Source organism: Microdochium trichocladiopsis (assembly GCF_020744255.1).
Source record: "Microdochium trichocladiopsis strain MPI-CAGE-CH-0230 chromosome Unknown B0I36scaffold_10, whole genome shotgun sequence".
Lineage (NCBI taxonomy): Eukaryota > Fungi > Ascomycota > Sordariomycetes > Xylariales > Microdochiaceae > Microdochium > Microdochium trichocladiopsis.
This window is the reverse complement of record NW_025763553.1, coordinates 2,656,584-2,682,530: the sequence shown is the minus strand read 5'-3', so window position 1 is coordinate 2,682,530 and position 25,947 is coordinate 2,656,584. Positions and strand designations below refer to the sequence as shown.

The following is a 25,947-nucleotide window of genomic DNA, read 5'->3' as shown; positions in this document are numbered from 1 at the left end:
AAAGAAAACAGTTGGGAAATATACGAGACTTCGACAGGGCGCTACGCGCCCTCTCTCGCGGGAGACTTAAAGAACGGTCTATGTAACGGTAGTCGATTAATCGCTACCTGGGGGCACTACCACACTTAAGAGTTCTCCGACCCCGCACTCGCACAGCCACCGTAAAAGTACACGAACGGGGCTGATACAGCGGTATCATGCCAGGGTCGGTCAGCGAGCGAGAGTACAGCGTAGAGGTACTGTGGCGCAGAATAGATATGAGTAGTGTAGAAGAAGAAAAGATATCGCAGACACTTTGCAGTTCCTGGTCTGACGCTAGCGCATCGCAGCAGCAGGGAGCGGTCTCTGTGCACGTACCCAGCTGGTGGATTCCGTGGGTGAAACCCGGACACATGTACATCACATAACAGGGATGGAGCCGTCATATGCTGTCTCCTGATGCTCCTCATCCTGGCAGCCGGCTTGCATTACTTCATACATAAGTTCGAGCATGGAATCCGTACTGCCCAATTCATTCCCGCCTCCCGGGTCTGGACAGACAGACGCAACCTCGCCCGAGCTCGCCGCCGCAGAATCACCGCGCTTCTCATTCTTCTCAAACCAGGTTCTGCGCGCACTTCGCACGCCTAGCAGAGTCCCTGCGCCGCTGGGTCATGGCGAGCGTTTTCAATAGGCCCGGGACATTTCGCCCTCCCATAGGGAAGCCAAACCCGGGCCACCCAATCGACAGCCATTCTCCGGCTCCTCAAAAGGCTTATCACGGACTTCAGCAACATTATGGACAGACCATTCACGACGACCGGACCATAGCGCATTCATTGGCGACCGTCAGGCATCACCCAGCTTCAGGTTCGGTCCCCAAGATGTCAGTGCCTCATCGCAACCCGTACGATGGTGCCCCAAATGGTCATGGGGGTCACCCAAGCCAGGCACCACCGCCCACATCCCACATACCACTCGAGATTGCCCAAGCCGAAAGTAATCAACGGAAGGCGACGAGAGCATCTCAGGTATGGAGCCTTCCTGCGCGCTGTGCAGCTAAACAGTACTGACCTCATGCATACCTAGGCTTGTAAGCCGTGTCGCGACCTCAAAACCAAGTGTAATGAGTGGCGACCTTGCGATGCTTGCAGACGACGAGATACCAAATGCGATGACCTCGACTCACAACCCAAGCTGTAAGTCGTGGAATGGAACAAGGTGTCCACGTGCAGAGTGCCAATCTAGGGTGTTGCAGGTCCAAAAAAGCCATCATACTGGATGCCGTGATTGAGTTCAGCGATGATACGAGGAAAAAATTGGAAAAGATTGGTCAACGCGTTGATCAGTTGGACAGTCTCATCCACGCCGGCCCCCGGAACAGCGCTGCAAACTTCAAGATGGAGTCGAATGAGGGTAACGAGTATCAAGATGATACAGGCCCACACGACCACCCACCGCCTGATGGCCGAGGTGCCGAGGACGAATTTGCGGCAAAGAATGGTGTTATGGATCAGGACAAGGCAGAAAAAACGATCCGATTCTGGGCACACAATGACGGCGACGAAAAGCCGGGGCCGCCGGCCGCAGGGAAGACGAAGTTGCCCGCGAATCACACTACTTCGGCCGGACTGCTATTGAAATGGAAGTCGATACGCCGGCTGGTCGCTCCCCATCTCGCTGCAGAGCACATTGGCTATGTCGACGAGTTCCCGATTCAACAGGAAAAGGCTCGCGGCGTGCTGCATGTGTGCGGGACCGGAGAAGGTTCTGGACGAGAACATGCGCCGGTAGACCACTCGGATCAACGAGCAGAGAATATGGGGCTTTCCCCGGCCCAAGCCATGACATTCAGAGGCGGAGTCATTGGCACGGACGGTAATCCAAACTTCTCGCATTCGACGGTGTGGAAATATGTCACCAGCTTCAAGGACAACATCTTGAACATGCATCCGATCATGATACTGGAAGAGCTGGATGCGCTGGTTGTGCTGTTTCTCAAGGAGATCCCCCAGCATAAGCAGCAGTCAAGTGTGCGGTCCAGCAGCAACCCCAAATTTGTCGGCCAGCCAACATCTGCCGCTCCATCACTGCCCGAGGCTGTTGGTGCGAAGAGGAAACGCCCCCTTGGTGGCGATGATCCGGCACCATCCTTCAACATCTTTAAACCCGGCCATCCTTTCCGCAGCATAAAGAGCGCTATCGTTCTGCTCGTTTGTGCGCTGGGCAAGATTTGCCTCCACAAGCAGAGGATTCCTGACATAGTCACGGAGCAAGGTGAGGCCCAGCCACATCGATCGCCCTCCATGCGAAATGGTGGCGCAATGTCTCCGATCCACGGCTCTCCGCCCGGACTCAACTCGCACTCTCAGTCTTCTGGACTGCCTTCGCCACAAGACCCGTACGACCGTACCATGCCCAGTCGCCGTGCTCCCATGCAGGGTAATAGTACAGGAGTGCGTCCGACACCGATCAAGCGAAACTACGACGGAATTCCTGGACTTGAGTACTTCGCACTGGCAACGGACATTCTGGGCAGCCATCTGGGCGGGATTGATCTCAAGCATGTTTATGCTTGGGTCCTTGCTGGTCTGTACCATGGGCAACTCACGAGGGCTGTGGAAAGCTGGGCATACATAAAACAGGGCTGTACTGTTCTGCAGGAGGTCATGAGGACGTAAGTCAAAACTACCATGGCTGGTACTGAGCAGCGCTAAGTTCGAAGCAGGAGCATATACCGATTCCACGAGATCAAGATGGGCGATGGATATGTGCCTCAGGAGTCCAGGAGAGACAACCAGGTACTCCTGGCGTACTGGACCTGCTTGCAGCTAGAAAGGTAAGACATAGGCCCAACTCGCTGCTGCTGGCCGCCTGCTGACTTCTTTGTGCTCAGTGACATCCTTGCGGAGCTTCCGCTGTCCCAGAGTCCTATTCTGCAGTACGAAGACAACATGCCTTATCCGAACACGACCTTTGTGAAAATCTATGGCTACACTGCCGAAGAGTGCGGTAGCTATTTCGCCCAGCTTCATCTCCGGCGCCAGCTCAATGAGATCCACAGCCACTTATATAATCCGGACAAGATACATCGACCCTCGTCCCCGGAGACGATCGACGAAGGCATTCATGGTCTCCAAACCCAACTGAAGACATCTCGTGATATCTGGGTTCCTGCCGCATTCAGATGGCATGATGATGAGCCGCCTGCTGGCGATATCCTCTCTGCTCGCCTGCGTGCCAAGTACTGGGGATCACAGGTCATTATCTATCGCCCCTTCGTACGACATTTGCTCGAGAAGGAGCCTATCCCATATGGCGCTTACAAAGATCCTCGACTTCCCCGACCAGAAAGCTTCCATGAATTGGCAATCAATATCGGCGACAAGTCGGTTCCCGAGGGGGTCGACCCCCGCACGCTTAACTATGCCCGGCTCGGCATCGAGGCGTTGATCCAGAGCACCAGTGCATTCCATGGCATGCCGCGCAAGCAGCGCATTATTGTAACCAACATTTTCGGTACTGCCCACGCGTAAGTAACACTGCCGGTCACTCTTTAACACTTGCATTGATATCTGACTCCTTCGACTTGCAGTCAATGGGGCAACCTCCTCACCCTTGCCGCTTGCTACACCGACCCACTTCTTACGAGATTTGTTGATTCCGAAGTGCTGTCTGGGCTGTTCAGGCGGACAATTGAGTTCTTTGACGTCATCGCGCACCGATCAAGCCCCTTGAAGTCGGAGCGCAACATCCTATTTGGACTGGCGAGTGATCTAAGTCTGCTGCGCGAGGATCCACCAACCAGCTCAAGTTTTTCCAGTATGACTAGCGGCACGACGCCGGTGGCTACCTCAGCGGCGAGCCATCCTCCTACAAGTCATTATGGGAACATATGCCCACCCACGGGATCATCGATCTTTGCGTCCCATCACGCACATTCTTCTCGGCCGTGAGAAGTCACGGCGGTGCACTCAGCGGTCATGTTCTCCTTGCGCTTGTCCCAAATATATTGGCATCATGATTCTGGGACTTTGATCCCATGAGCTCTGCATTGGAGAGGTTATGATGCTCTTTTCTCGCACTCATTTACTTCCCACTCTTGCATAGCCCGGTGTTCTCCTTTGAAACAATTTCTGAACCCCTTCTGAGGGCCCTGCAACGCATCGCAGATCATGGTCACACATCATGGTGGATCTCCTCCCAAAAGCTCAGTTGTTCAGCATATCATAACAAGCTCGAGGGTCCGACTCTTTTGATTTTTTAAGGCGGTTGCTGTGGAGGACCATGTTAGTGAGCCAAGCCTGCCCGTCTGCCTTGCGGACTGGGCTGGCTGGAGTGAAATTACTCGGTGGACATTTCAGAGGCCGAAGCTGGAATTTTAAGGAAGCTGTGGATATGGCCTGTACATTCCTCAAATCTTTGTCTATCTATGTGCCACCTTTTGGATCTTGTGTTTGACTAGACGGCCTGCCCGCACATTTACTAGAATGGCATCGGGGCAGTACGGGTTGTAGAACATCAGCGGCGGCACTGCGGCTGCACGTTACGACTCCATTGAAAGCAGAAGTCTTCTGCAATGCGCCACTAGTGATGCTTATGAAGGAACAAGAATGAATGTTATTTGGGCTCTACCGTGTCTCGAGTGTATCGTGATATGGGGCCTCCTGTCGATGGTGCCGCCCGTTAGTGTGGGCAGATGCCATTTGATAGACAGCTTGGCTCACCTTAGATGTAGAAGAACAATCGAGTAATGATGAAAGTCAGACTTCGTGGAGGAGTTCATGCTACAGGTTGAAAATGCGAAGATCCGGCCGCGAAGAACTATCGCCTGTTGGGGTTTGTGTTGTGCGGTGAGGAGTTGTATTTCGAGGATGCCCGTTGTCGTGGCCGATTGAATGCGGGAGAGAAAAATATGTGTCGTTCTTCTGGGCTGTCCCTCCCGCGAAGGAGCCGGACAGTTGTGAGGCCAAGTGAGTGGGAAGTGGACGCCTTTGCCTGGGAGAGAGGTGACTTGGAGGCTACAAAGCTGTCCGTTCGCAGAGTTGAGGGAGTAACGACACCCGGGAGCTGGTGTGTCTGTGAGCAGCTACTTGAGCCTGCTTGAGAGTCGATTGCACGTAGTCGCCCGAGTGACAAAAGCATGACCCAGCTGCTGACATTTGTTCGGCTTGTAGGTCGCGATCACGACACTCGCGCAAGTCAAGCTCGTTTCCTGCGCCTACATGTCGTGTAAGATCTTGCCGTCAATGTTTGAGATTCCTGAGACGCGCGTGGTTGCGCTAGTAGCGAGGGGTTGGGTCTGGTCGGGGTTCGTTGGAGCCCTGTTGGTCTCTGGCACGTACTGCCTCAAAGGTCGACGCTGGCTTCTCGTGAAGCGGTTTCGTCAAGGGTCGGCAGGATCATGGTCGGAAAAGGCAGGATAGAAGTCCCTCCCAGCACACGTGTGGTGTCTGGCAGCCAAGCACCGATCAGGTTGCGCAGCTTGTCAGAAGGGGGAGCTGTGAACATAGCTGCAGTCAGTGGAGACCTAGAAAGTGCCAATGATATTACAATTGCACTGTTACGTGCTGGCGAGCACAGGTAGTTGTCGGATTCCACAAGCAGTGGCTGACGATCTCTCAAGGAGCTGGTTGGCGGGGAAGTTGTCTCAGTCAATGTCGGCTTGCGAGCGTCCTGGTCCCGTGGAGTCTTTGATGCCTGGCGAGTTTCCCGGCCACCGCTGGCAGTCTGAGTCGAGTGAGGGTAGTCTGAAGCTGATGACCGCCAGAGAAGCGACGCTGAAAGGAGACCGCAGGAGCTTAGCACACGAATGCGAGGTTGAAGACTGTGTGACGACTACATGGTGATCGTGTGGGTAATCTTGAACGTCTCGCGTAACTGCTCGGGACGAAGCCACCGGGGCTGCGGTGGCGCGAGGACGATAGTCTGTGGCAGATGCGCGTGAGCGACGGGCCCAGGTTGGTAGGAAGCTCGTGATGGTTGAGAGGGGTGATTTCGGGCGAGGGCCGTGTTGGTGGTCGAGGGAAGGACTGAGGCCAGCCTTGGAGTAGCCTGTCAATAAGGCTATCTGGCGCTCTCGGCTGTGCCCCTGGGGGCATTGTGTCCCAGTTACGGATGTGCCGACAAAACCTGACCACCGTAGACACGCCTCCTACGCTTTCTGGGGTCTCTCGAACGTCCAGATCGACCTCGAGAGCGACAAGCCATGGGTCAAGCATCCCGCCCACGTCCGGCACATCACAAAGATGACCCTGCTGAGCAGTGAGTTGCGGTCCCCAATGTCAGGCATGGGATGCCGGTCCGCACATAGCTGACCGCGGATGTCCACAGACCCGATCAACATCCTCCTCGTCTGCGTACCCATTGGTATCATTGCCGGCCAGGGCGACTGGGACCCGATCGCCGTCTTCACCATCAACTTTTTCGCCATCATTCCCCTGGCGGCCGTCCTGTCGTTCGCGACCGAGGAGATCTCTGACAAGCTCGGCGAGTCGCTCGGCGGACTGCTCAACGCGACGTTCGGCAATGCGGTCGAGCTGATTGTGAGCATCATTGCGCTCCAGAACAACCAGCTCCAGGTCGTCAAGTCTTCCATGATTGGGTCGATCCTTTCCAACATCCTCCTCGTCAAGGGCATGTGCTTCTTCTTCGGCGGCATTGTCAACATGCGCGACGGCAATGGTAGCGGCACAGAGCAGTCGTTTGCCTCGATCACTGCGCAGACGACCTCATCACTGATGACACTCTCGGCCGCTTCTATGATCTTGCCTGGCACTGTGAGGAACACCGGCTGCACATCGCACCAGCCTCTTTTTATTCATGCTGACTGTACATGGTGGCACAGCTCTTCATGATCATCAACCCTGCCGACGACGAAGAGTCGACTCGCCGACCGATCCTCGCCCTGTCTCGTGGCACCGCAATCATCCTTCTCCTTCTTTACGTCATGTAATTTTTCCAGCTTAAGACGCACCACAACCTCTTCAGCCTCGAGTCCGCGACGACCCCGCCCGACTCGCAGGATGCTTCCGACGTGGAGAGCAACAACGCGAACCAGCACCAGGAGGACGACGAAGAAGAGGAGAAGGAGGAGCACATGAGCCCGTGGTCGGCTGGTCTCGTTCTTATTGTGACGACTGTTCTGGTCTCCATCGGACTACCTTGTCGACAGCATTGACCCTCTAGTAGAGCGCACCCACATCAGCCGTAACTTTATCGGCCTGATCCTGATTCCTATCGTCGGCAACGCGGCTGAGCACATTACGGCTGTTGTGGTCGCTGTCAAGAATAAGATGGACCTCGTGAGCTCCTTCTGGCCCATTTGTCAGTCAGGGCTACTGACATCGTCCACTCCAGGCCATGGGAGTTGCTATTGGCTCCAGCATCCAGATCGCCCTGTTTGTCACGCCGTTACTCGTCATTCTCGGCTGGATCATGGACCGCGACATGGACCTGCACTTTGAGACTTGTAAGTTGCAGACTGCTTATTGATGTGCACCCAGTTGCTAACACCCCCGCAGTCGAGACTGTCTCTTTCGCGCAGTCCGTGCTTGTCGTCATCTACACCGTCATGGATGGAAAGTCGAATTACCTCGAGGGTGCCATGGTATGTCTTGCAGGTCTGGAGAGTCGGAAGCTGTATCATGTGCTGACACGCCGCGTAGTTGATGGCGCTCTACATTATCATTGCGCTCGCCTTCTTCGTAACCCCTAGCGAGGACTTCGACAACGAGAACGCCACCCTTTTATCGCACGCGGTGCACAGCATCTTTGGGTCTTCTTAGACATGGATTGTAGTCCTGGAGTGGGGGAGAAGAAGGATGGAATGAATCAACAAGGGGCACACCGCGCGCTTCTACTGGGCGGGCATGACAGAGTTGCCGAGGTTCACAGGAGGACAGGATTGAGAAGACCGGTCTTGCGCTTACGTGGAAGAACATGTCGCGACAGGCGATTGTTGTTGTCGTCGCGGGGAAGTATCGCAGCCACATTCACGACTTTCTTCTTGCATCATGTAAAAGAAAACAATGCACATACCATTGAGACGCCGCAAAGACTTTTCAGCAGCACGAAGTCTGTTAAATCATGATGCGCCATAGGGTAGCGTCACGTCTGTCAGTGGACCAGGGTCTCAATCGTCCTACATACAATCCAAGTCTCCCAGTTGTCGATCGTTCCGATCAACCTTGACCAGAAATGTCACACACCCAAGCAGCATGTGTATGCGGGAGATCAAGCGCACGGCCGCTTTGGTCAACCTTCATCGACCCCAATCTGCATTGCACGACGGGCAACTACAACAACACGATGCAAACCCAGCCCATGACCCTCTGTGGAAGCTCAGCCTCTGATATCTGGTGGCTGAACTGAAGTGGTCTTCTCACACGCTTGATGTGCAGAGCTTAAGGCTGTCCAAGCTCCACGAGTTTCTGTGCGTGCCTGTGGTCAAAGCTTTCAGAGGAATAGGAGCCATTAGCCGCATTCAGGCACAAATATAAGAGGGCTTAACATGAGCTTTCCGTGGCCACGGCTCGCCTCCATACACTCCAATATTCCGGAACAATTTCACGACGGCGGACAACTCATTTCTATCTGACTCAACAACACATTATGCTTCGCAACCTCAAGGACATCGCCACTGTCAGCAGTGCGCGACGCTTTCCAAACCATCTCCACCTCATCTGCAGCCTGTGCAATGAAACTTACGATGAAGGTGAAACCGTGGTCATCAGTAAGTACAAGGACGGTCTGTGAGAAGGCGACTTATTGATACTATTTAACAGTCGATGTCAGCGCCAGCAGTGAGGGCCCGATCAATTTCAAGACGTACGCGATTGAGCCACCGAGGGCAGCCTCTGGCGCATTCGACCCCTGCGAACCTCGCTGTGGCGCGCGAACGTCGTATTGCTCACATGCAATATGTTATAAGTGCTCCCCTCGCTGCCACGGCGTGAGCACCCACCAAGCTTGTTTCGAGAACCTGCTGCAGATGCTCCCTGGCCTTAAGGAAAGTATCGATGTTATCGACCTTGCCACACGTATACGCTTCGCGCTGCGCACGCGGTCTCCTTGGGCACAATGCTGGGCTTTTCCACTTTTACCACCGAGATTTCTAGGCGGGCAGATTTACTTGCCGGGCGGCCGTTTACCGCCTGAATTAATGCAGCAGATTGCCAATACTACTGGTCGGATGGAGCGCCGCTGGCTTCACATTGGCTCTTCGATACCATCGCTGAATCTAAAGAAGGAAGGCAAAAGGTTGCGCCTTCGGCAAGTCAGCTCATGGGGACGTGGTACAGAACCACTATCTCATGAGACTGTGGTCAAACATGACGTCTTACTCAAGTTCGATTGGGCTGGGCTCGTTGAGATTTGCGAACCAACCGCCGCAGACGACTTCGGCTGGAATGAGCATTTCCTCTTCTGCCTCGTCAAGGCTGCAGACCCGCTCCAGGAATGCAAAGCAACCTTCCAGGTATGAGAGTACCCGCGAAGGCCTTCAGACGGTACATATCATTAACAAGTCAGTCGGGCTTGTGCCTCATCGAGCCACCGTGTAACTTCAGCGGACACATACTACTCTCAAACACATCAAGCGTCCCAAGTGGAATGCCACCCGCAGATGGCTCAAGTCCTGTTCTGGTGGCGCATGGGATCCCACTGTGGGATTGCATTAGCATCACGTTCTTTTATCTGCTGGAGTCTGGCAAGATCGTGGGCGTCCATCGTCACACGGAGCGCGAGCCGTACGTCGACAGAACCCGCACACGTCTGCAGGCGTTATACGGCTGCATATTAGGGCGGGTGTTTGTTCCTTTAAAGCCACTCAGAGATGACTTCATGGTTGTCAAGTGGAGAAAAGGCGGGTTCTCAGTAGGTTACAACCAGTGTGCGAATCAGCTATGAGGATCCTCTAACTGACTGCCCCAGTTTCATTACAGCCTCGGTTCTATATCTGTTGGTCGTCCTCGGGTGGGCATCCAGCCCGGAGAGGGAGGACTGGCTGCAAACTCCAGCGCTAAGCCGACGATGGTCTTCTATACGAATCCGGCAGGACGCGTGGAATGGATGGATCTCATATCAAGCAAAACATTTGATCACAAGCACGAGGGGCCTCTTCCAATTCTGGGCTGTGTTTCTTTTCACAACATTCGGTCTCTCAATCTATACCTGAACGCCTCGCCACCAACTGCAACCTTTACTGGCATTCGGGGGGCTGTGTTGACTCACGTCAATGGTTCACGCAGTGCAGTCGGTGATTGCTGGCCAGAGACTTTCGTGGAGCGCACAATCGACAGCAGGGAGGCAATTGTCACGATGGGAAACGCCTTGACCACATGCACAAATTGCAAGACAGACACCTGCGCTTTGTCACTCTTGCAATCTCGAGTACAAAAATAAAGAGACCAGTGCTGCCTGGATCGTCACAAAGAACACCCTCAGATCGTCGCTTGTGATCTGTTACTACGCGTTCCACCACAAACGATAGTCTGCTTCGACTCTTTCATCGACGAGGAAAGTGCCCTTGGATCGTTACACGACAAATCGATGAGCTCGGCACACAAACACAGATGTGGTCTTCGTACAAACCCAGACACGGCCGGCAACGGCCGCAGGATCACCCAGGATCTCTGGATTCACCGTCGGCGTGAGCCCCTACCACATTAGCGCATCCAGCAGGAGTTTCGGCAGTGAGTCCCGCTTACAGTGGCACAGCGAATGCGTTCGTGGCTATGCGCACGACTCAGACATAGTATCAGTCCTCATCGAGCCTAACGATATCGGCACACCCGGTACGGAAAGTACTTGAAGTGATATCTTCTTTTCACATCCTCCCACACGCAAATAACCCGCCTCCGAATCAACATCCAGCTGCTTGCAGGCCAAAGCATACTGCTGCGACAATGCCGACACCAATACTCAGCTTACCTGCCAAAGTTTTCGACATAATAACAGATGACTTAGATGACATCGCCCGGCTGGTGTTAGGCCGTACCTGTCGAACGCTGGCCGGAGCACTCCAACTGTACAAGATTCGCCGGAACCCACTTGCATTTGTACACGCTGCAAGACTCGGACCACTATCCGCCACAGAGCTCTTCAAATGGAGTACGCGCAAGGACGAGGTCAACCAGCCCAAAGACTACGATTATACGCGCAAGTATGACCTCATGGACCTGGACGCTGAATACGACTTCATCGACCCAGACTTTATGTACGACCACCCTCACCTGGACAAATATTTCTGGGCTTCCGCTCCGCTCTCGCCACTAGCTATCGCAAGCTTCCATAACAGTACCGAGGGCATCGAAGTTATCCTCAGTTGCGGCGCTCAGGTTGATCTCAACCATAAGTTCGTGTGCAACCACGATTTACCCTGGTCCAGTCCGGCGGAACTCGCGGATGGCATGCCGTGGCTCATTGAGTCACGGCCACAAGGGTCGACCTTGAGAGTCGACTCTGCTTGGACCGCACTTGAGATAGCAGTATGTGGCGGCTCAGTACAGGCTGTGGAGATTCTGCTGCCCCACGTCAAGAAGGTGAAGGCGGCACAGTATATCCTCGAACGCTCATTCCTGTCCGCCGTGGCACACCGGCAATTCTCGATCATAGAGGTGTTACTGCAGGAAGTCGAGTTGACGCCTCAACTTGGGCGAGAAGCCTTGTTCTACTGCGTTGTAGGACATTCTGACGGAGCAGACGAGATCGCTGAAATGCTTGTCGACGCAGGTGTCACTATAGATGCACAGGCTCCTGCTCCATGGAATATCCTTCACATCTCAGGGATATATGGCCAATTTCGTGTGGGAAAGGTGCTGCTTCCCCATATTTCGAACCAGCTAGCGATGGACACTATCTGTCATTGGGGTGGTGTGCATAATCCGCTTGGTATCCGCCCCTTGGCAGCAGCATGTCTGCCGCGGACCTTCAGCAGGTTCTTGAACACCCGACATCAGGTCGACCTCCTGGAGTACGACGAGGAGACTGACCGTTTGAGTTACATCAGGGAGCTACACAGGTATGGGTTTTCTTTGGATGCGAGCGGAGTCAACGACTTGTCACCGATGGAGCTGGCTCGGCACGATGCCTCAGACAGCATCACGCAGTTTTTACTCCAGCTGGGGGCCTCTGACGAGGACCTAGGGTATGCTGAGGAGCGACCTATGCTTCCGTGCGGGCGATGCCGTCTGACACGGAGGCAGTCTGACTGCGATCACGGCCAGTGGCCTTCACGCCGACAACCCTCTCGCATCACGGATTATGAGCTGGGCAACAGTCGGCAGCAGATCTGGTACTTTGTAGAACTGCAAGAAGTCCGCGGCGAGCGAACTCGGAATGCATACGTGGCCGAGACCAGCTTGCTTAAGGCGCCTAACTTCGATCTTTCCTTTCTCCAGCAATACTGGAAGGATCATCGTGTTCCTATAGGACGGAAAAAGACTATCGACCCCAAGCATGCAGTGGCTTTCCAGGGCCATCTGCATATCGACTCCATGGGTATGCACAGTCGCATCAGCCCCAACGGTGTCGATCGCTTCGGAAACACCAAACAGGTTGGCACAGTGTGATGTCCTTGCAATTGACCACACAGATTTGTCCTGTATAGCAGTCATCATGAACGGGGCGTACCCTACGAGGCTGCTTCCTTTGTTGGGCTTCTTTCATCTTTCGGAAATTCCCATTGGCATCCATAATCTGTAGAGCAAGCGCTATTCCGTCTATCCAAGCGTAGCCAGGTCGTGTGCATTAATGCCCCGGCAGGTGTAACAACGTCAAGTACTGTGTAATCACGAATAGGACAGACTCGCTGAGAGGAGACGATGATACATAAGGCATTCGTACTGTACTCCACCTTTCTCGTACCCACTCGGTGCAAGTCGCAAGTACTGATGGCTTGGCGGCCGGCGGAAACACTCAGATGCCGGCACATCTGTTATCGTATATCGCGCGTTCCCGGCTGTTCTAGTCGCAAGGACTACCGCGACCGTCGCCAGTAGCCTCGTGCGAATCACCTCGGGGATCGTCCTGCCTTGAACTATCCCAGCAGCTCTCAAGCAGGAGGCCCAACCCAGCTGCATGGTTGTTATCGACGTCCATTGTGGTCGCAAGCTCCCCGTTGACGAGGCTGCTGGGCGCGGTAGTCTTGCCGAGGGCGGTGCTCGCCGCGCGATCCTCGATCCCTACTTCAACATCGGCATCCCCATTTGTACGGTCAGCCATGGTGTTGCTTGTACCATTGGCGATGTGATTCGCTCCCGTGTTCTCGTGTTCTCTGCCACCCACATGACACTCGTCACCGAGGCTCTGCACGTGGTGACCACGATCTGTCTGAACTTCATGGGGAACAGTCGGGGGCGTAGAGTACTTCTGGGCATACTCGCCAATCGCAGTGTCGTTCTGGCAATCGCGACTGCTGTTGATCGAAGTCTCAGGCGCATCGATGCTAGATAAAGCCACGGGGGCAAATCCCCCTGGATCATAACCAGGCAGTACTCTGCTCCCGTCTGTCGCTGAGCGGAGCAGCGGCTGTCCAGCTGTGGTGTCTGTAGCCAGATCACTGGCAGTGTCGTTTGTGACCTGGCCTACGTCTCTGTTGACAGGGGATTCGATGGGTTGCCGCTCGTTACCGACTCGCCTAGACAAGTTGCAGCGGAGCAGATAGAAGCAGTGGAGCGTGAAGTCACACATATTTTGAACAACCTCAAAGATTTTGCTGAGGGCAAAGGCGAGCAAGAGGTTCTATTCTACAGCTCGGGGAAGTCCATCAACACAGTGAGCCAGCACGTAATTACGATTCACGACAACGGAGAGCTGTTTGAGGATGCTCAGGCTTGCGCGCTCTCACCTCACCGACCATCTTCTCGTCCGAGCAGCGACGCATGCGGCGCGCTACGAGAGAATAAGAAAGCTTCTGTTCAAGACCATGAGCGGAACATAGAGGCAATGGTTAAAGTGGGTACTGTCCAGTCATGCGTGGCGCATTCAACGAAAGCGTCCGTCGGTACAGGGCCACAGGTCGGTCGCGGGTAGCCGCTTAGAGGTGTGAGGAGGGTGATCTGGCCCGAGCCTGGTACGAGGGAAGAAATGCGCTTTTTTCAGTGCAATAGATTATCGTTGCAGCATCGCCTTTACGACTACAGGTGGTAGCTGTGAGTTCGATGAGTACAACGGGTGGCGCTGAATCGTGTTTGTTGCAGTCTGCACTAGCCAAGAGGGCGTGTAGGCAATGCTGGCACGCCTCTGGCGCGCTGTCATATCTGAGCGGCCCGGGGGGCTGGAGTCAGTGTGCACCCTGATTGTGTCGCGGTCATGTAGGATCTCGTCCTGCGAAGTGTGGCAAAGCAGATCGGGAGCTATGCTGCTTGGCATCCATGTCGGCGCGTGAAAATAGACCTCGGGAGCATGGCGCATCGAGACCGCCTCTTCAGTGTTATTTAATGTAGCCCCATAAAAAAGCCGTAACGTAATCCACAAGCAAGCGGGCCACACAAGCAAGCGGGCCACCCTCCAGGCACTCGTACGACAATGTGTAAGATAATTCAACCATAACGCCTTAAATCAATTGAAACTATGAGGAATCCTCTTCTTCAGAGGCAGATACAACTTTCTGACATGTGCGAGCATTATGGCCGGGTTCGCCGCAGACGCCACATCGTCGCGCGCGCGTTTCTGGCCTCCTCGTACGACCAGTATTCTGACTCGTTTCCGCCCTTAACTGCTCCGTCGCGTCGATTTGAGCCTTTAAATCTTTTGCCTGATCAATTGTTAGGGACCCTCCTTTCTGTAGCTGCTTTCTTTTCGTACGACGACGGCGGCTAAGGCGGTCGTTTGCATCTCGAAGTTCGGCGAGGTCATGGCGCATAAGGGTCTGCTCGTGTACCATCATTGTGATTCCTTTATTGAGCTGCCGTAGGCTCTCAATAATAGACGACGGAGAGCTATTCTGGTGTCGTACGATGCGATTTTTAATATACTCCCTCTGCGATTCGGCCTCAATTGGGTTATTCGGCGTCTTCGAAACCCAAGGGGGTGGCAGTCCAGCAGAGGAACCTGGCGGTGTCGGCGTACGAAACTTCATATCTAGCTGCGAAATCACATAATTCGGGTCGTACGGCACTAGGCCAGTTGCTCTAAAGCCTGCCTGGATGTTTGACTTTGTCATCGCAGCGTCGTACGCCTTATAAAAGGCTGGGAGGAAGTCCTCCTTTGAGATGTGGGTAATATGCGCCCGCATAAGACCCTCAATTTCTTTGCCGTACGCCCGTTTTAGAGGGCTAAAGCACCCAACATCGAGAGGCTGGAGCTTATGTGACGAATGAGCAGGCATACAGAGCGTCACAATGTTCTGTTCCTTACAGTAGAGCTCGAAATCGACGGAATGGTGGCTCTCGTGGCCGTCGAGGATGAGGAGGCGGTGGGTACCCTTCGTACGACTCTTCGTATGGAAATCGAAGTGTTTTACCCATTCTAGACCTCTCTCGTTCGTCGTCCAACCGTTCTCTGAAAGCGCAATTACCCAGTCGGGCGGTAGAGGGCTATTCGCGGTCCAGGAGTCGAGGTGGACCTTCCCCGCGAAGATGATATATGGTGGGATTGAATAGCCGTACGACGCGATACCCTGGATTACTGTAACCCATTCCTGATTGCCTTGTTGTACAGCTCTTGGCCTGCCGCGTCGATCAGAGGTTGTAACGACAGTTTCGGCGGAGATTCTACCCATCGCGAAGCCTGTTTCGTCGAAGTTGTAAATATCGTCATCGTGGATCCCATATTTCGCGATTATATTTCGTACGAGCTTAAACCACGCGCGATACGCGTCCGGATCCTCGCAGAGGACTCTCTGGTAGTCGATTCTTCGATTAAAACGCGTACGGAGCTCAGGTCGTCGTCGTACGAAGTTCGCAGCCCAGTTCGTTCCGACGCGTGGCGCGTCGCGTTCGCGGAGGAGTCGATCCGCCATTTCTCGAACACAACTTAACCGCGGTGGAAACGATCGCGAATCTAGGTCGATTATGTATCGAATAATACTATCCTCTTCGTACGAGGCCAAATTCTGGCAGGGTGGTCGGGTATCGCGTTTCGCAGGTCGGCCGGCTCGTCTTCGTTGGAGGGTCGTACGAGGCACATTATACAACAGTGCAGCCTTTCGTACGGTTAATTCTGGGTCAGACTGGAGCGCCTGAAGCGCTAGAATCAAATCGGCTTCAATTAATGGTCGTACCATAATTACTGGTGGAGAAAAAGGGGAAATAACATGGCCTATACGAATATGGTGGGAAAGTGGCCCGCTCACTTGTGGATTACGTTAACCGTGTTGTAATAGGAGATAGGACCTGTGAATTGAACGCAGAAAACTTACGTGATTATCATGGACTGGACGAAAGCACAATGTTTTCGACACCGTAGTCATCGGGTGTAGAGTCAACCTTGAGATATGACAAGTTAACCTGGGCTAGAGCACGGCGCTTTCTCTCGATGGACTGGTTAAGTGACACTTATACCTCAGCAACTGCTGCGGTCCTGGCTCCATGAGCCGTATGACCTAGCGCAGGTCGGTTGCAGAGTTCACCGAACAACTCGGCATCAGGGACACCGCGGCAGGCTTGCTGCTGCGGCGGGCTTTACCCTCGAAGATGCGTTCATCTAAACTTCCGAACTTGTAGTAGGCCGCATGCTGTCAGTCGTTCCCAGTCCTCTAGCGTGATATATGCCAGACATGTGGTTGCCGGAAGTTGCGTGGCCAGTGTCTCTCTCTTCTCGCTCCACTTCCTACCGCGCGGAATATCCCGTACACTCCACGCATCGGAGAAACATACTCGTCAATTTAAAAGCAAGCAGGGTCGCCTCGATGGTCTCGAGGTGCTCCAGTATGAAGTGTCAGTGTTTCGTGTCGCGTCTGAGCGCTGCATTGATCTGCGATCGTGGCGACGGTGGCAATCTGGCTCGGCCTTTGACGATCCGGCCGAGGTCCGCAAGCTCGAGATCCACATCAGCAAGGCTGTCGAGACAGCCCGGCTGCCCGGCTTTCGCCGCGCGTACGAGGAGACCTTCGAGAACTACTTCCGCGAAGGCGGCGACCCGTCGCACATCCAGGTCAACGCCGACCAGGCCGACCCATACGTCTTCATCTTCAACACCCGGCGCTTTATGGGCAAGTGCGGGGACCGGACGACCCCTATCCGCTGGGAGTTCCCCTGCTTCGCCACGCCCCGGGTGCCCGACTGCATCCGCAAGGTCGCCCCGGGCTACGGCGGCGCCTCGTACGGCCTCGTGCAGCCGTCGACCCGCATCGACGGCAAGCTCAGCCCGGACGAGATCCTCATCACCCTCGAGAGCGCCGACACCCGCGAGTTCACCGCCCTCGTCGACGAGCGCAGGCACGCCGGCATCACCGCGTGCTGGGAAATCATCGACAAGATTGAGCAGACGACTTGATCGCTTATGCATACGGAGCGACAGTATGGTCCTATCGTTCGTAATCGCTGGTACCTAGGAAGCCAACAGACACGATGCATCTGTACATACGGCCAAGGCTAGACACAAGATCACCCGCCAAGCTCGCGGCGATCTTGTCATGACAGACTAGAGGGGTGACTATCAGCACGACGGATATATCAGCTTTCCCGAATTTGACCTCAAAGATTCAGTTGTTTGATAAACTATCTTACGCTCCCATAGCGCAATAGAGTATTATATGTACGCCACTACGATCTGCCCTTGTTGCGACCCTGATCGGAGTCATCAGACTTCATCGTCCGAGTCCGAGTCTGCTCGACTCAGTGCGGAGATCCATGTGGCATCGGTCCCTGCAAGGTAGCTGTGTGTGAGGCTGGCGCCACAGCATATAGTCCGAGAGTGCGCCGCTCTGGTCCTGAACCGACCACTTTGACCGAAAAGAACTGAGTGCACCGTGTACATTGTGCTTGATCTCGCAAGGGCTGTCTTCCCTGCCTACCCTGATGCAGATCGGGTCACATGCTTACAGCTCGTTAACGCAGGCCTCTATGTTCATCACATCTCGCTGCGCAGGATCGAAGAGGTCTCGCCTGTTCAGACCACCTCTGCTGTTAAGCTCGAGCTTGATGACGGAAGCCTGCTCCTCGTGACAAAGCCGGCTGTATGGCCTAGCCCTGCAGTCTCTGGTGGGCTCTTCTGCAGATCCAAATGATGTAGAAAGAAGGTCGGGATACCATCTCCCAGCGTCGTGGTATGAGTCCGCCACGCCGTTAGCCTGCTGGCGATGCGGAGCGCGTTTTCTCCCCGAGGCGAGCATAACGAGATAGTTATCTGCCCCGATCGGCCCTGTCGAAGCATCCTCCGCGATATCGAGAATTCAAAGGTATAATTTGTCAACCCAGCTCTATATCGTCTTCGTTTCTGCGTCTAATATCACCATTTGGTCCAGAACTATGAGATCGTGTACCGGGCGTGACTGTGTAGCTTCTAGCCAGGCTGTCCTAACGCTCTAGACGGCGTGTAATATGGCGTACCGGTCGAGTGCTACGACTACTCGCTCCACCAGATGGGGGCTTGCTGCTTGCTAGACTGCAGGCCCAGACCTGTGTAGAAACGCGGGAATGATAGCGGTGGCCCCTGGATCGTGCTCAGCCAAGCTGACCGTCCAGGAGCCGAAGTTTGGCCGTTGCTCAAGCCATGGACTGTTGAGAAGGGCCTGAAACTACGGCGAATGACGGATGAGGCGTGACGACTCTACCCAGAACCTCTGAGCCACGCCTGCGTGGCCTACGTCAAGGACAAGATCATGTTTGGTGCCGAAGCTGGTGGTTTGCTGCATGGCTTGCACTCAATTGAGGTCTCAAACTGGGGTGTTTAGTTGATTGTTAGCGCTGGTAGTAGAGGAAAGAAGGATCACCCACCGCTAATAACGGAGACTACGGAAGCTATATCGAGACAACTACAGCTGCGTGAAAAAGTCCGTTCGATGTAGCTGGAATAAGGTGTGACAGCGATAGAGCATGTGACATGGTTTGTGATTGTAGTGGGGCGCAGCTCTCAAAGCGTCGCGATCCGTTAGGACCACAAGCTCACTTTGTGCTGTGCGCGACGGCCGTAGCTCGCAAATTGTCAGCGGCAGGTATATAACTCCGCTCCGTGACGGGATAGAGTACGGCGAGTACGGAGCAGGCAGCCGGCGAAGGCAGTACCGTAAACTTTCCTACAGATCAAATGACATATTTCCTTCCATGAGCATGCATGTCGTGCGCATGTATGCAATCAGGTGGCGGGTGCCAATGTTCCTTCCGTCCTCAGGCAGCTATGTAAGTACTGCACTATTATTATTTCCCACTTTTGATAGAAAGCGTGGCCGCAGATTTGTGGAGGAGCAAGATCATTTAGTTTTACTGATTATAGCCCCTGACTATCGCCTATTCAGTAGTGAATGCTAGGCTTTGCCAATAAATCTCCAACTCTGCTTCTCGGCAAAAGAACGGAATAAGCCATGTTCCTCCAACGTGTTGGCCTTGTGTCCCATCAAAAACGGTTGAGCGTCAGGAGTGGCGAGAGCCACGCCAAGTGTGCACAGCTCGTCGTGAGGCAATTTGCGGCACAGCTCGATCACTAATTTCCTGCGAATGCACCAATCGAGGGGCTGCAGGACGTCTGCAACATACCGAGCCGCCGTCCGCAGTTCACCGTCGATGGGTTTGTCTGCGGGAGTGTAGTGACCCACCCTGGCGCCAGACCCACGTTCTATAGCCCGCGCGAGGTCTGAAGACACTGCCGCTGCATCATCAATATACCCTGTGATACCTCTGTTCTGGAAGTGGACAACAAACCACTGCAGCGCAGCCAGGGAGAAGTTGTGCATCCAGATTTCGCACAGCTTGTCGTCCATCTGCTGGGTCGTCCATGCACGTAGAACAATCTCCTCCTTCTGCTGCGGCGTGACCTCGCATGAGCCGAGGCTGATCCAAGCAGCCAGCTGCCGCACTCTGAGGGTGGCAGATGAGTCGATAATGCGCGTGACCATCTGTCTCTTTGTGATGAGGAGCTCCGAGATGCGGTCCCCATACTGCTCCGCCATCCACTCGGCGACGGCTCCACTGTGAGAAATGGCGTGCTCAAAGGCATCCTGGCCAAGGAGGTCTGTGGCATGTATATCGGCGCCCAGGCTGATCAGCAGCGATACCGTCTCCACGTCTCCGGATCTGATTGCCAAGTGCAGTGCCGTCCCATTGATGCCCAGGGCATTGATGTCCAGCTTGGCTTCCTTGACGAGGAACTCCACAATCTCTCTCCCTCGATCCTTGTCGCGCAATTCCACGGCGAACCCGATACTCAACATGCCGATGGAGTTAGTCGTCAGCAGTGCCGAGTGCTAGCTCAAGAGCCGGAGCACACTCAGGCGCCCTCTCCAGATGGCATGTACGGCGAGAAATTCCCCGTCGATTTTGGTGGGAGCTCCCTTGGCCAGCAGGTAGCTGACAGTTTCGTAGTGGCCGTGATTGACTGCCGCGAGTATGGGCGACGGCCATAGGTGGTGGCCGGTAATGTCTACACCACGACCCTGCAGGAACTCCAGCACCGTGTTCTGCCCCCCAGAGGCGGCCGCCGACGCCACGCTGTGACGATCGACTATGCAGCAGAGATTGATCACATACTTGGCGCACAGGTACTCGAGCAGGTCGACGTCACCGCGAGCGGCGGCCCCGATGACGAGTTTGTCCAGCATTGCGGAGCTTGGTTCGGCGCCAAGGCGCTGGAGAGCCTCGACGAAGCGCTTGTGCGAGCCGTAGCGCGCCTGAGCTATGACCATTCCTTCTGACGGCGGCCCGATGGCGGCGAGCTGAGCGTAGTACTTGTCGGCTTCCCTCAGGCGGCCCTGTATCATGAGGGCCAGCGCCACGGTTTCTAGCCAGACTGGACTGTGTGCAGCATCACTACGTCGCAGGCTGAGCAGGCTGAAGACCGCAAACGACTGGTTGCCACTGTCTATGGGAGAGTGGACGTGCTCATATATGGCGTACAAGAGGGCCGTAATCTCCCACGTGTAATGGAAAGGGTTGCAGTCTAGTTTGTACTCCTCGATTGCGAGCTCCCGCAATGGTGAAGGCGATAGAGCCACTCGGTGTCGGACACCAGGGCCGTATACTCCCCGGAAAGCACTATGTGCTGCATGTCGTAAAGCCTGGCATACTCTCTCGGCATACCACAGTGACTTGGCGTTGAGGTTCTCGAGCACATAAACGAGCAGCTCGGGGGGCAGCCGCGTGAGAGGAAACGGTGACCCACTGCACAAACCCTCCGTCGCCATAGTGAGGCCCGGTGAACACTTTCGCTATGTCGGGTTGGGCAGGCTGAGCCGGCAGAGATGGTGACGTAATTTCATCGCTTGACCACTGTATTATTGAGCAAACTCTTCGCTTTATCGAAAAGCCCTCTGAGTCTTGCCGTGAAGTATTCATATTCTACGTGTATGCTACTGCTCACAGCTGCCAAACGATCCGTGGCGTGTTCTAAGCTCGTCTGGGGTGAAAGACGCTGGGCACCAAGGTGGGCGGGCTTGTGTGTGTATGTTTGTGCATCCATGTTTGTGGGACTCGAGTATGTCCCGTGGGGGTTTGTTCGCGAATGCCTGGTATGTTTGTGGGTGAGGAGGTTTGTTTGGACGTGGAACCTTAGTAAATTAGGTGGAGCAGAGCATTAATCTGATTGGTTGCAGCTGATGAGCTCCACAAACTGACACAAACTGACACAAACCCGAACAAACACACAACTGCAAGTGTGAGTCCAATGAGAGCCAGCAGGGGGTTGTCAGATCCACACACTTCTGGGTGCCCATGCTTTGTGCTGCAAGCTTATGAGGCCTGCATCCCTGCTAGTGCCGCAGTAGACTCGGCCGTCATGCATGAACGGACGGGGCTCTGCCAGCCGGCGCACCGGGCCGGGGTCGTGCTGCTTCCCGACCGAGCACGGGGCCCTGGAGGGCATACGCCGGCGATATGTGGCATAATCACAAATTTGGGCAGTCAGGTTGGTCATGTATGATTTGAAGACTTGGCAGGAAGTGGCGGTTTACTGCGCTGTACTGGGATGTCAAGCCAACCCCGAGTCCCATCCCAAAATGGACGATTTGTCCTACCCCGGTCGTTGTGCTGCGAGGGGGAGAGGGCCGTTGTTGGTTCTCGTCAACAGCCACCATCAGATCCACTAACACGGGTCTCCGCAACCCCCCAGACGAGTCAGCCGAGGGAAACCACCTGGTCTCTTTTTGGGGCGCGCAGAAATTCACGCAGTCTGCTCAAGCTTTCCCGGTGAGGTTTACGTACTGCAAGGCCGAATAGCTATAACAAAGTCAATTATCAGCAGGCAGCCGCCTTGGAGTGCTCATCTCAGGACAACGGACAGTTCCCGTCCCAGGGCATTCTCGCAATGAATCTGCGCCACCTCCTCACATTCGGAGCTCTGGCGGCCAGCCAGAGCTCCGACTATGTCGGCAGCCAACAAGCCCTCATCCACCACGACCACCACCACCAGCCGCATGTGCTTGCTCAACTCGCCGCCGTCCCATGGCCGCGCCCAGCCAGCCGGCGGAGCCTGATGAGCGCGAATGGCTGCCGCTGCCTGTCGGGAGATTCATGCTGGCCCTCCCAGGCGAGGTGGGACGAGCTCAACGCAACTGTCTCGGGCAGACTGGTGGCGACAGTCCCCATCGGCTCAGTCTGCCATGACCCGACCTACGACGAGCAGGCATGTACAGCCCTCCGCGCGTCGTATAGCGAGCCAGAGACACACTACAGCTCGTCCTCGTCCATGATGGAGCGATTCTGGGCCAACCAGTCCTGCAACCCGTTTGCGCCGCGGGAGACGTCCTGTGCCGACCTCGGCAATCTCGTGAGCTACGCCGTCAACGTGAGCGGGCCGTCGGACATCGCCGCGGCGATAGGCTTTGCCAAGTCTGAGAATATTCGGATCGTGATCCGAAACACCGGGCACGACTTTGTCGGGAGGTCGACGGCGCGCGGGGCGCTGGCGGTGTGGACGCATCACCTCAAGTCGACGGAGTTCGTGGCGGCCTACCAGTCGGCACTGTACACTGGGCCAGCCCTGAAGATGGGCGCGGGCGTGCAAGGCTTTGAGGCTGCAGCGTTCCTTGCGCCGCTCGGGTTCGTGGCCGTCGGCGGCTGGTGTCCATCGGTGGGTGTCGCCGGAGGCTTTACCGCCGGAGGTGGCCACTCGCCGCTGGGGTCCAAGTTTGGCACGGGCGCGGACCAGACACTCGAGTTCGAAGTAGTCACGGCCGAGGGCGTGGCGGTCACGGCTTCTCCAGTGGTCAACCCAGATCTGTACTGGGCATTGAGCGGCGGCGGGCCCGGCAACTACGGCGTGGTGACAAGCGTGACGGTCCGAGTGTACCCGGACGCGCCCGTCGCCGGCCTGTTTCTGATGATTGACCGGAAGACCGCATCGCCCCTCGCGTTCTGGGCGGCCATGCGGGTCTTCTTCGAGCTGATGCCGGCCATTGTCGACCGCGGGGTCGGAGCGACGTTCAGCCTGGGCGCCGACGTGTTCTACCTGACCCCGCTGACGGCGCACGGCCTGACGCTGGCGGCTGCCCAGGCGCTGGTGCGGCGTCTGGTCGACGCGCTCGACCGTGCCGGCATCGCGAGCACGGCGCAGTGGCTGGCATCGCCGGGCTACCACGCGCACTGGACGACGTTTGTCGCGCCGGGGCCGGTGGAGTCGTTCTGGCAGAGCAGTGCGCGCATCGTGCCCCGCGGCGTCGTCGAGGACGCGGCCTACCTGAGCAAGCTCATGGCCGCGCTGCAGCACATGGTGGACGCCGGGGGCGTGACCATCGGGGGCACAGTGGTCGGCGCGGTGAAGCGGACGGGCGCGGCCAACGCGGTGCTGCCGGCGTGGCGGGACGGCGTGGCACTGCTGGGCCTGCTGACGCCGTGGAGCGACGCGCCAGCCGACTGGGCCCACATGCGGGGCCGGCAGCGGTGGCTGGGCGACGAGATGCGGCCGCGGATCGAGGAGGTGACGCCGGGGAGTGGGACATACATAAACGAGGCCGACGGAGCGCAGAGGCCTTCTTTGGCGACAACTACGACGCGCTGGCGGCTATCAAGACGACGTGGGATCCAGACTCGCTCTTCTGGGGGCTCCAGGTGCCTGGCAGCGAGGCCTGGACGGTGGCGGCCGACGGGCGCATGTGTCGGGCCGAGGTGGAACTCTGAACCCGGACCTTTTGCCACGTGCTTAGTCATCCGACATCACCAGACACTTCAGCACCAGACCTGGAAAGCCTCCATTAGACCCATGTGTACAGACTAAGTTAGTATACCGCGGCGCATTACTGTACCACGCGGTCGTGGTCTAGATTGCTATTAAGGGAGCGCGAATCGCATAATGCTACCCCAGAATGATGTCTTCCTACCTGTCAGATCTTCGATCATCATCTTCGGGATCTTATCGTGGTACTTCTTCAAGATCCTTCCATTGAAACCCTTCTCAGTCCAACACATTGTCAGGTAGTGTTGCCCCTTGGATCTCACTACTTCAACCCTCAACATTATGGCTGGGGGTTTCGGGCTTGCCTCCAAGCTTCCATGGAAATCGACCTCCTCTGGATCTTTCTCTGTCCCAACCTCTCGCAGAATTTTCAGAACGGGGCGTACACGCTTGGTCTTCAAGAGCTCGGGACAGCTATCGATGAGTGCTGTGTTCCAGTCGAACATGGTGGCATCCTGCAGTTTGCCGCTCCTCGTGAAGCCACGCACTAGTTCATAGAGTCTTGGATAGTTCTCGAAGACTTTGGCAAGTTTGTTGTTTCGCCATTCTTTCTCCTTGATGACTTCCGTCGGCACCAGGACGGTGTGTATTTGTTTCTCTTCAACAAGCTTCAGGAATGTCCATGCCGGATACATGTCGACAGCAACGTTGAACTGATTGGTCAAGATGTTGAGATTGCCGGAAATATAGCAAGCCATAGCTGTGGCGCTCTCCATGGGCAGATCGTTCTCAACCCACTTGAGAGCTTCAGTGAAGGGTCCGCCTATGGCCACTCGCGGGCCTGTATCCTTTTTATGAAGCAGACCATAGAATAGTGGGAGAGCTTTCTTCAGCTCACTTTTCTCGGCTGCAGTTCGTTTCTCTTCACGCAGGGCCTTTTCCTCCTCTATGAGCTGATCAAATGGGAGGACGATGTCGGCCAGATTTGAAGCTCGTCGTTTGGCATCTTTCACCTGAATATAGTCGTTCCACACCTGGAGTATGAGCCTTTCGCGCACTTCGCCATCGTTCGACTTCAAGGCTGCGTCGAGCCGCTCTTTCAGATCCTCAACTTTCTCCTCTTCTTCTCGAAATACCCATATATAATCGGGACTGTGGCCCTGGTGTCTCAGTCCTGGTGATATCTTCTGCATTGAATCCTCGTCCGTATAGAACTGGTAGCGATCTCGAGGGATGTTAAGACCATCCAGAAGGGTCGTCCAATAGTGCGCAATGACCTTGATATAAGTACTTGCAATGGACTTGAAATAGCTCCCACTGGCCTCAAAATGTCGGTCTGGCTTGCTGAACCACTCCTCCGCGATGTTTTGCTTGATTTCCGTAACCCATTTCGGCTTTTCTGTGAACGGTGTCATCATGCGTCTTATTACTTCGTCGTTATCGACCTTTCCGTTCGGTCGCCTAGTGTACTCCGAAACGGCATCGTACACTTCAGGAAAATGAGTACCATAGTTCTTAACAGTTAGGTCGACAGGCCGAGGCGAGAGAATGACACAAACACGTCGACGTGGGTTGCGCCGAATGATGGAGAGAACCATAAACCAGTTGTCAGGGTCGGGACAATCAACAAAGACCAGAAACTTCTTTCGCGCCTTCTTGGAGTTTCCTGCTTGATTTGAAGCCATGACTGCTGATTTCGACGATACTGGTAGTTCCTAGTTTTGCCGGGTTGTCACTGAAAAGCAAGTACACCTGGCGTTTAAG

The 25,947-nt window shown here is 55.2% G+C and overlaps 8 protein-coding genes across 8 annotated transcripts; 4 read left to right on the top strand and 4 right to left on the bottom strand.

The window, feature by feature from the left end:
* The first annotated feature begins 1,835 nt into the window (after window positions 1-1,835).
* On the top strand, window positions 1,836-4,403 carry B0I36DRAFT_334740 (uncharacterized protein). The gene is given in 6 exon segments (XM_046155379.1): window positions 1,836-2,656; window positions 2,708-2,818; window positions 2,876-3,511; window positions 3,575-4,146; window positions 4,161-4,241; window positions 4,291-4,403. The coding sequence occupies 4 exon segments, from the start codon at window positions 1,926-1,928 to the stop codon at window positions 3,933-3,935; spliced, it is 1,839 nt and encodes a 612-aa protein (XP_046007765.1). The 5' UTR covers window positions 1,836-1,925; the 3' UTR covers window positions 3,936-4,146; window positions 4,161-4,241; window positions 4,291-4,403.
* A 719-nt stretch (window positions 4,404-5,122) lies between these two features.
* Window positions 5,123-7,766, top strand: B0I36DRAFT_377353 (Sodium/calcium exchanger protein-domain-containing protein; the record flags this gene model as incomplete). The annotated part of the gene is made up of 9 exons (XM_046160550.1): window positions 5,123-5,211; window positions 6,125-6,243; window positions 6,313-6,758; window positions 6,827-6,930; window positions 6,970-7,145; window positions 7,168-7,283; window positions 7,339-7,450; window positions 7,503-7,588; window positions 7,647-7,766. The coding sequence occupies 9 exons, from the start codon at window positions 5,123-5,125 to the stop codon at window positions 7,764-7,766; spliced, it is 1,368 nt and encodes a 455-aa protein (XP_046007764.1).
* A 3,120-nt stretch (window positions 7,767-10,886) lies between these two features.
* Window positions 10,887-12,551, top strand: B0I36DRAFT_367952 (ankyrin repeat-containing domain protein; the record flags this gene model as incomplete). The annotated part of the gene is made up of 1 exon (XM_046159539.1): window positions 10,887-12,551. One exon carries the CDS (start codon window positions 10,887-10,889, stop codon window positions 12,549-12,551), a length of 1,665 nt encoding a protein of 554 aa, XP_046007763.1.
* A 394-nt stretch (window positions 12,552-12,945) lies between these two features.
* B0I36DRAFT_354200 (uncharacterized protein) lies at window positions 12,946-13,864 on the bottom strand (the record flags this gene model as incomplete). Its single annotated transcript, XM_046157280.1, has 2 exons — window positions 12,946-13,722; window positions 13,829-13,864. The coding sequence occupies 2 exons, from the start codon at window positions 13,862-13,864 to the stop codon at window positions 12,946-12,948; spliced, it is 813 nt and encodes a 270-aa protein (XP_046007762.1).
* Window positions 13,865-16,458: 2,594 nt separating this feature from the next.
* On the top strand, window positions 16,459-17,418 carry B0I36DRAFT_354199 (uncharacterized protein; the record flags this gene model as incomplete). The annotated part of the gene is made up of 2 exons (XM_046157279.1): window positions 16,459-16,466; window positions 16,815-17,418. The coding sequence occupies 2 exons, from the start codon at window positions 16,459-16,461 to the stop codon at window positions 17,416-17,418; spliced, it is 612 nt and encodes a 203-aa protein (XP_046007761.1).
* A 1,940-nt stretch (window positions 17,419-19,358) lies between these two features.
* On the bottom strand, window positions 19,359-20,609 carry B0I36DRAFT_334714 (uncharacterized protein). The gene is given in 2 exon segments (XM_046155378.1): window positions 19,359-19,420; window positions 19,435-20,609. 2 exon segments carry the CDS (start codon window positions 20,288-20,290, stop codon window positions 19,371-19,373), a joined length of 906 nt encoding a protein of 301 aa, XP_046007760.1. The 5' UTR covers window positions 20,291-20,609; the 3' UTR covers window positions 19,359-19,370.
* On the bottom strand, window positions 20,324-21,259 carry B0I36DRAFT_367948 (uncharacterized protein; the record flags this gene model as incomplete). The annotated part of the gene is made up of 1 exon (XM_046159538.1): window positions 20,324-21,259. One exon carries the CDS (start codon window positions 21,257-21,259, stop codon window positions 20,324-20,326), a length of 936 nt encoding a protein of 311 aa, XP_046007759.1.
* Window positions 21,260-24,210: 2,951 nt separating this feature from the next.
* B0I36DRAFT_354197 (uncharacterized protein) lies at window positions 24,211-25,868 on the bottom strand (the record flags this gene model as incomplete). Its single annotated transcript, XM_046157278.1, has 2 exons — window positions 24,211-24,281; window positions 24,389-25,868. 2 exons carry the CDS (start codon window positions 25,866-25,868, stop codon window positions 24,211-24,213), a joined length of 1,551 nt encoding a protein of 516 aa, XP_046007758.1.
* Window positions 25,869-25,947: the final 79 nt, after the last annotated feature.

Coding starts and splice junctions, on each gene's coding strand:
- B0I36DRAFT_334714 (XM_046155378.1), bottom strand. CDS start 20,290: ATGTTGAGTATCGGGTTCGCCGTGGAATTGCGCGACAAGGATCGAGGG.
- B0I36DRAFT_334740 (XM_046155379.1), top strand. CDS start 1,926: ATGCATCCGATCATGATACTGGAAGAGCTGGATGCGCTGGTTGTGCTG. Junction 2,657..2,707: donor CTGCAGGAGGTCATGAGGAC/GTAAGTCAAAAC, acceptor AGTTCGAAGCAG/GAGCATATACCGATTCCACG. Junction 3,512..3,574: donor ATTTTCGGTACTGCCCACGC/GTAAGTAACACT, acceptor TTCGACTTGCAG/TCAATGGGGCAACCTCCTCA.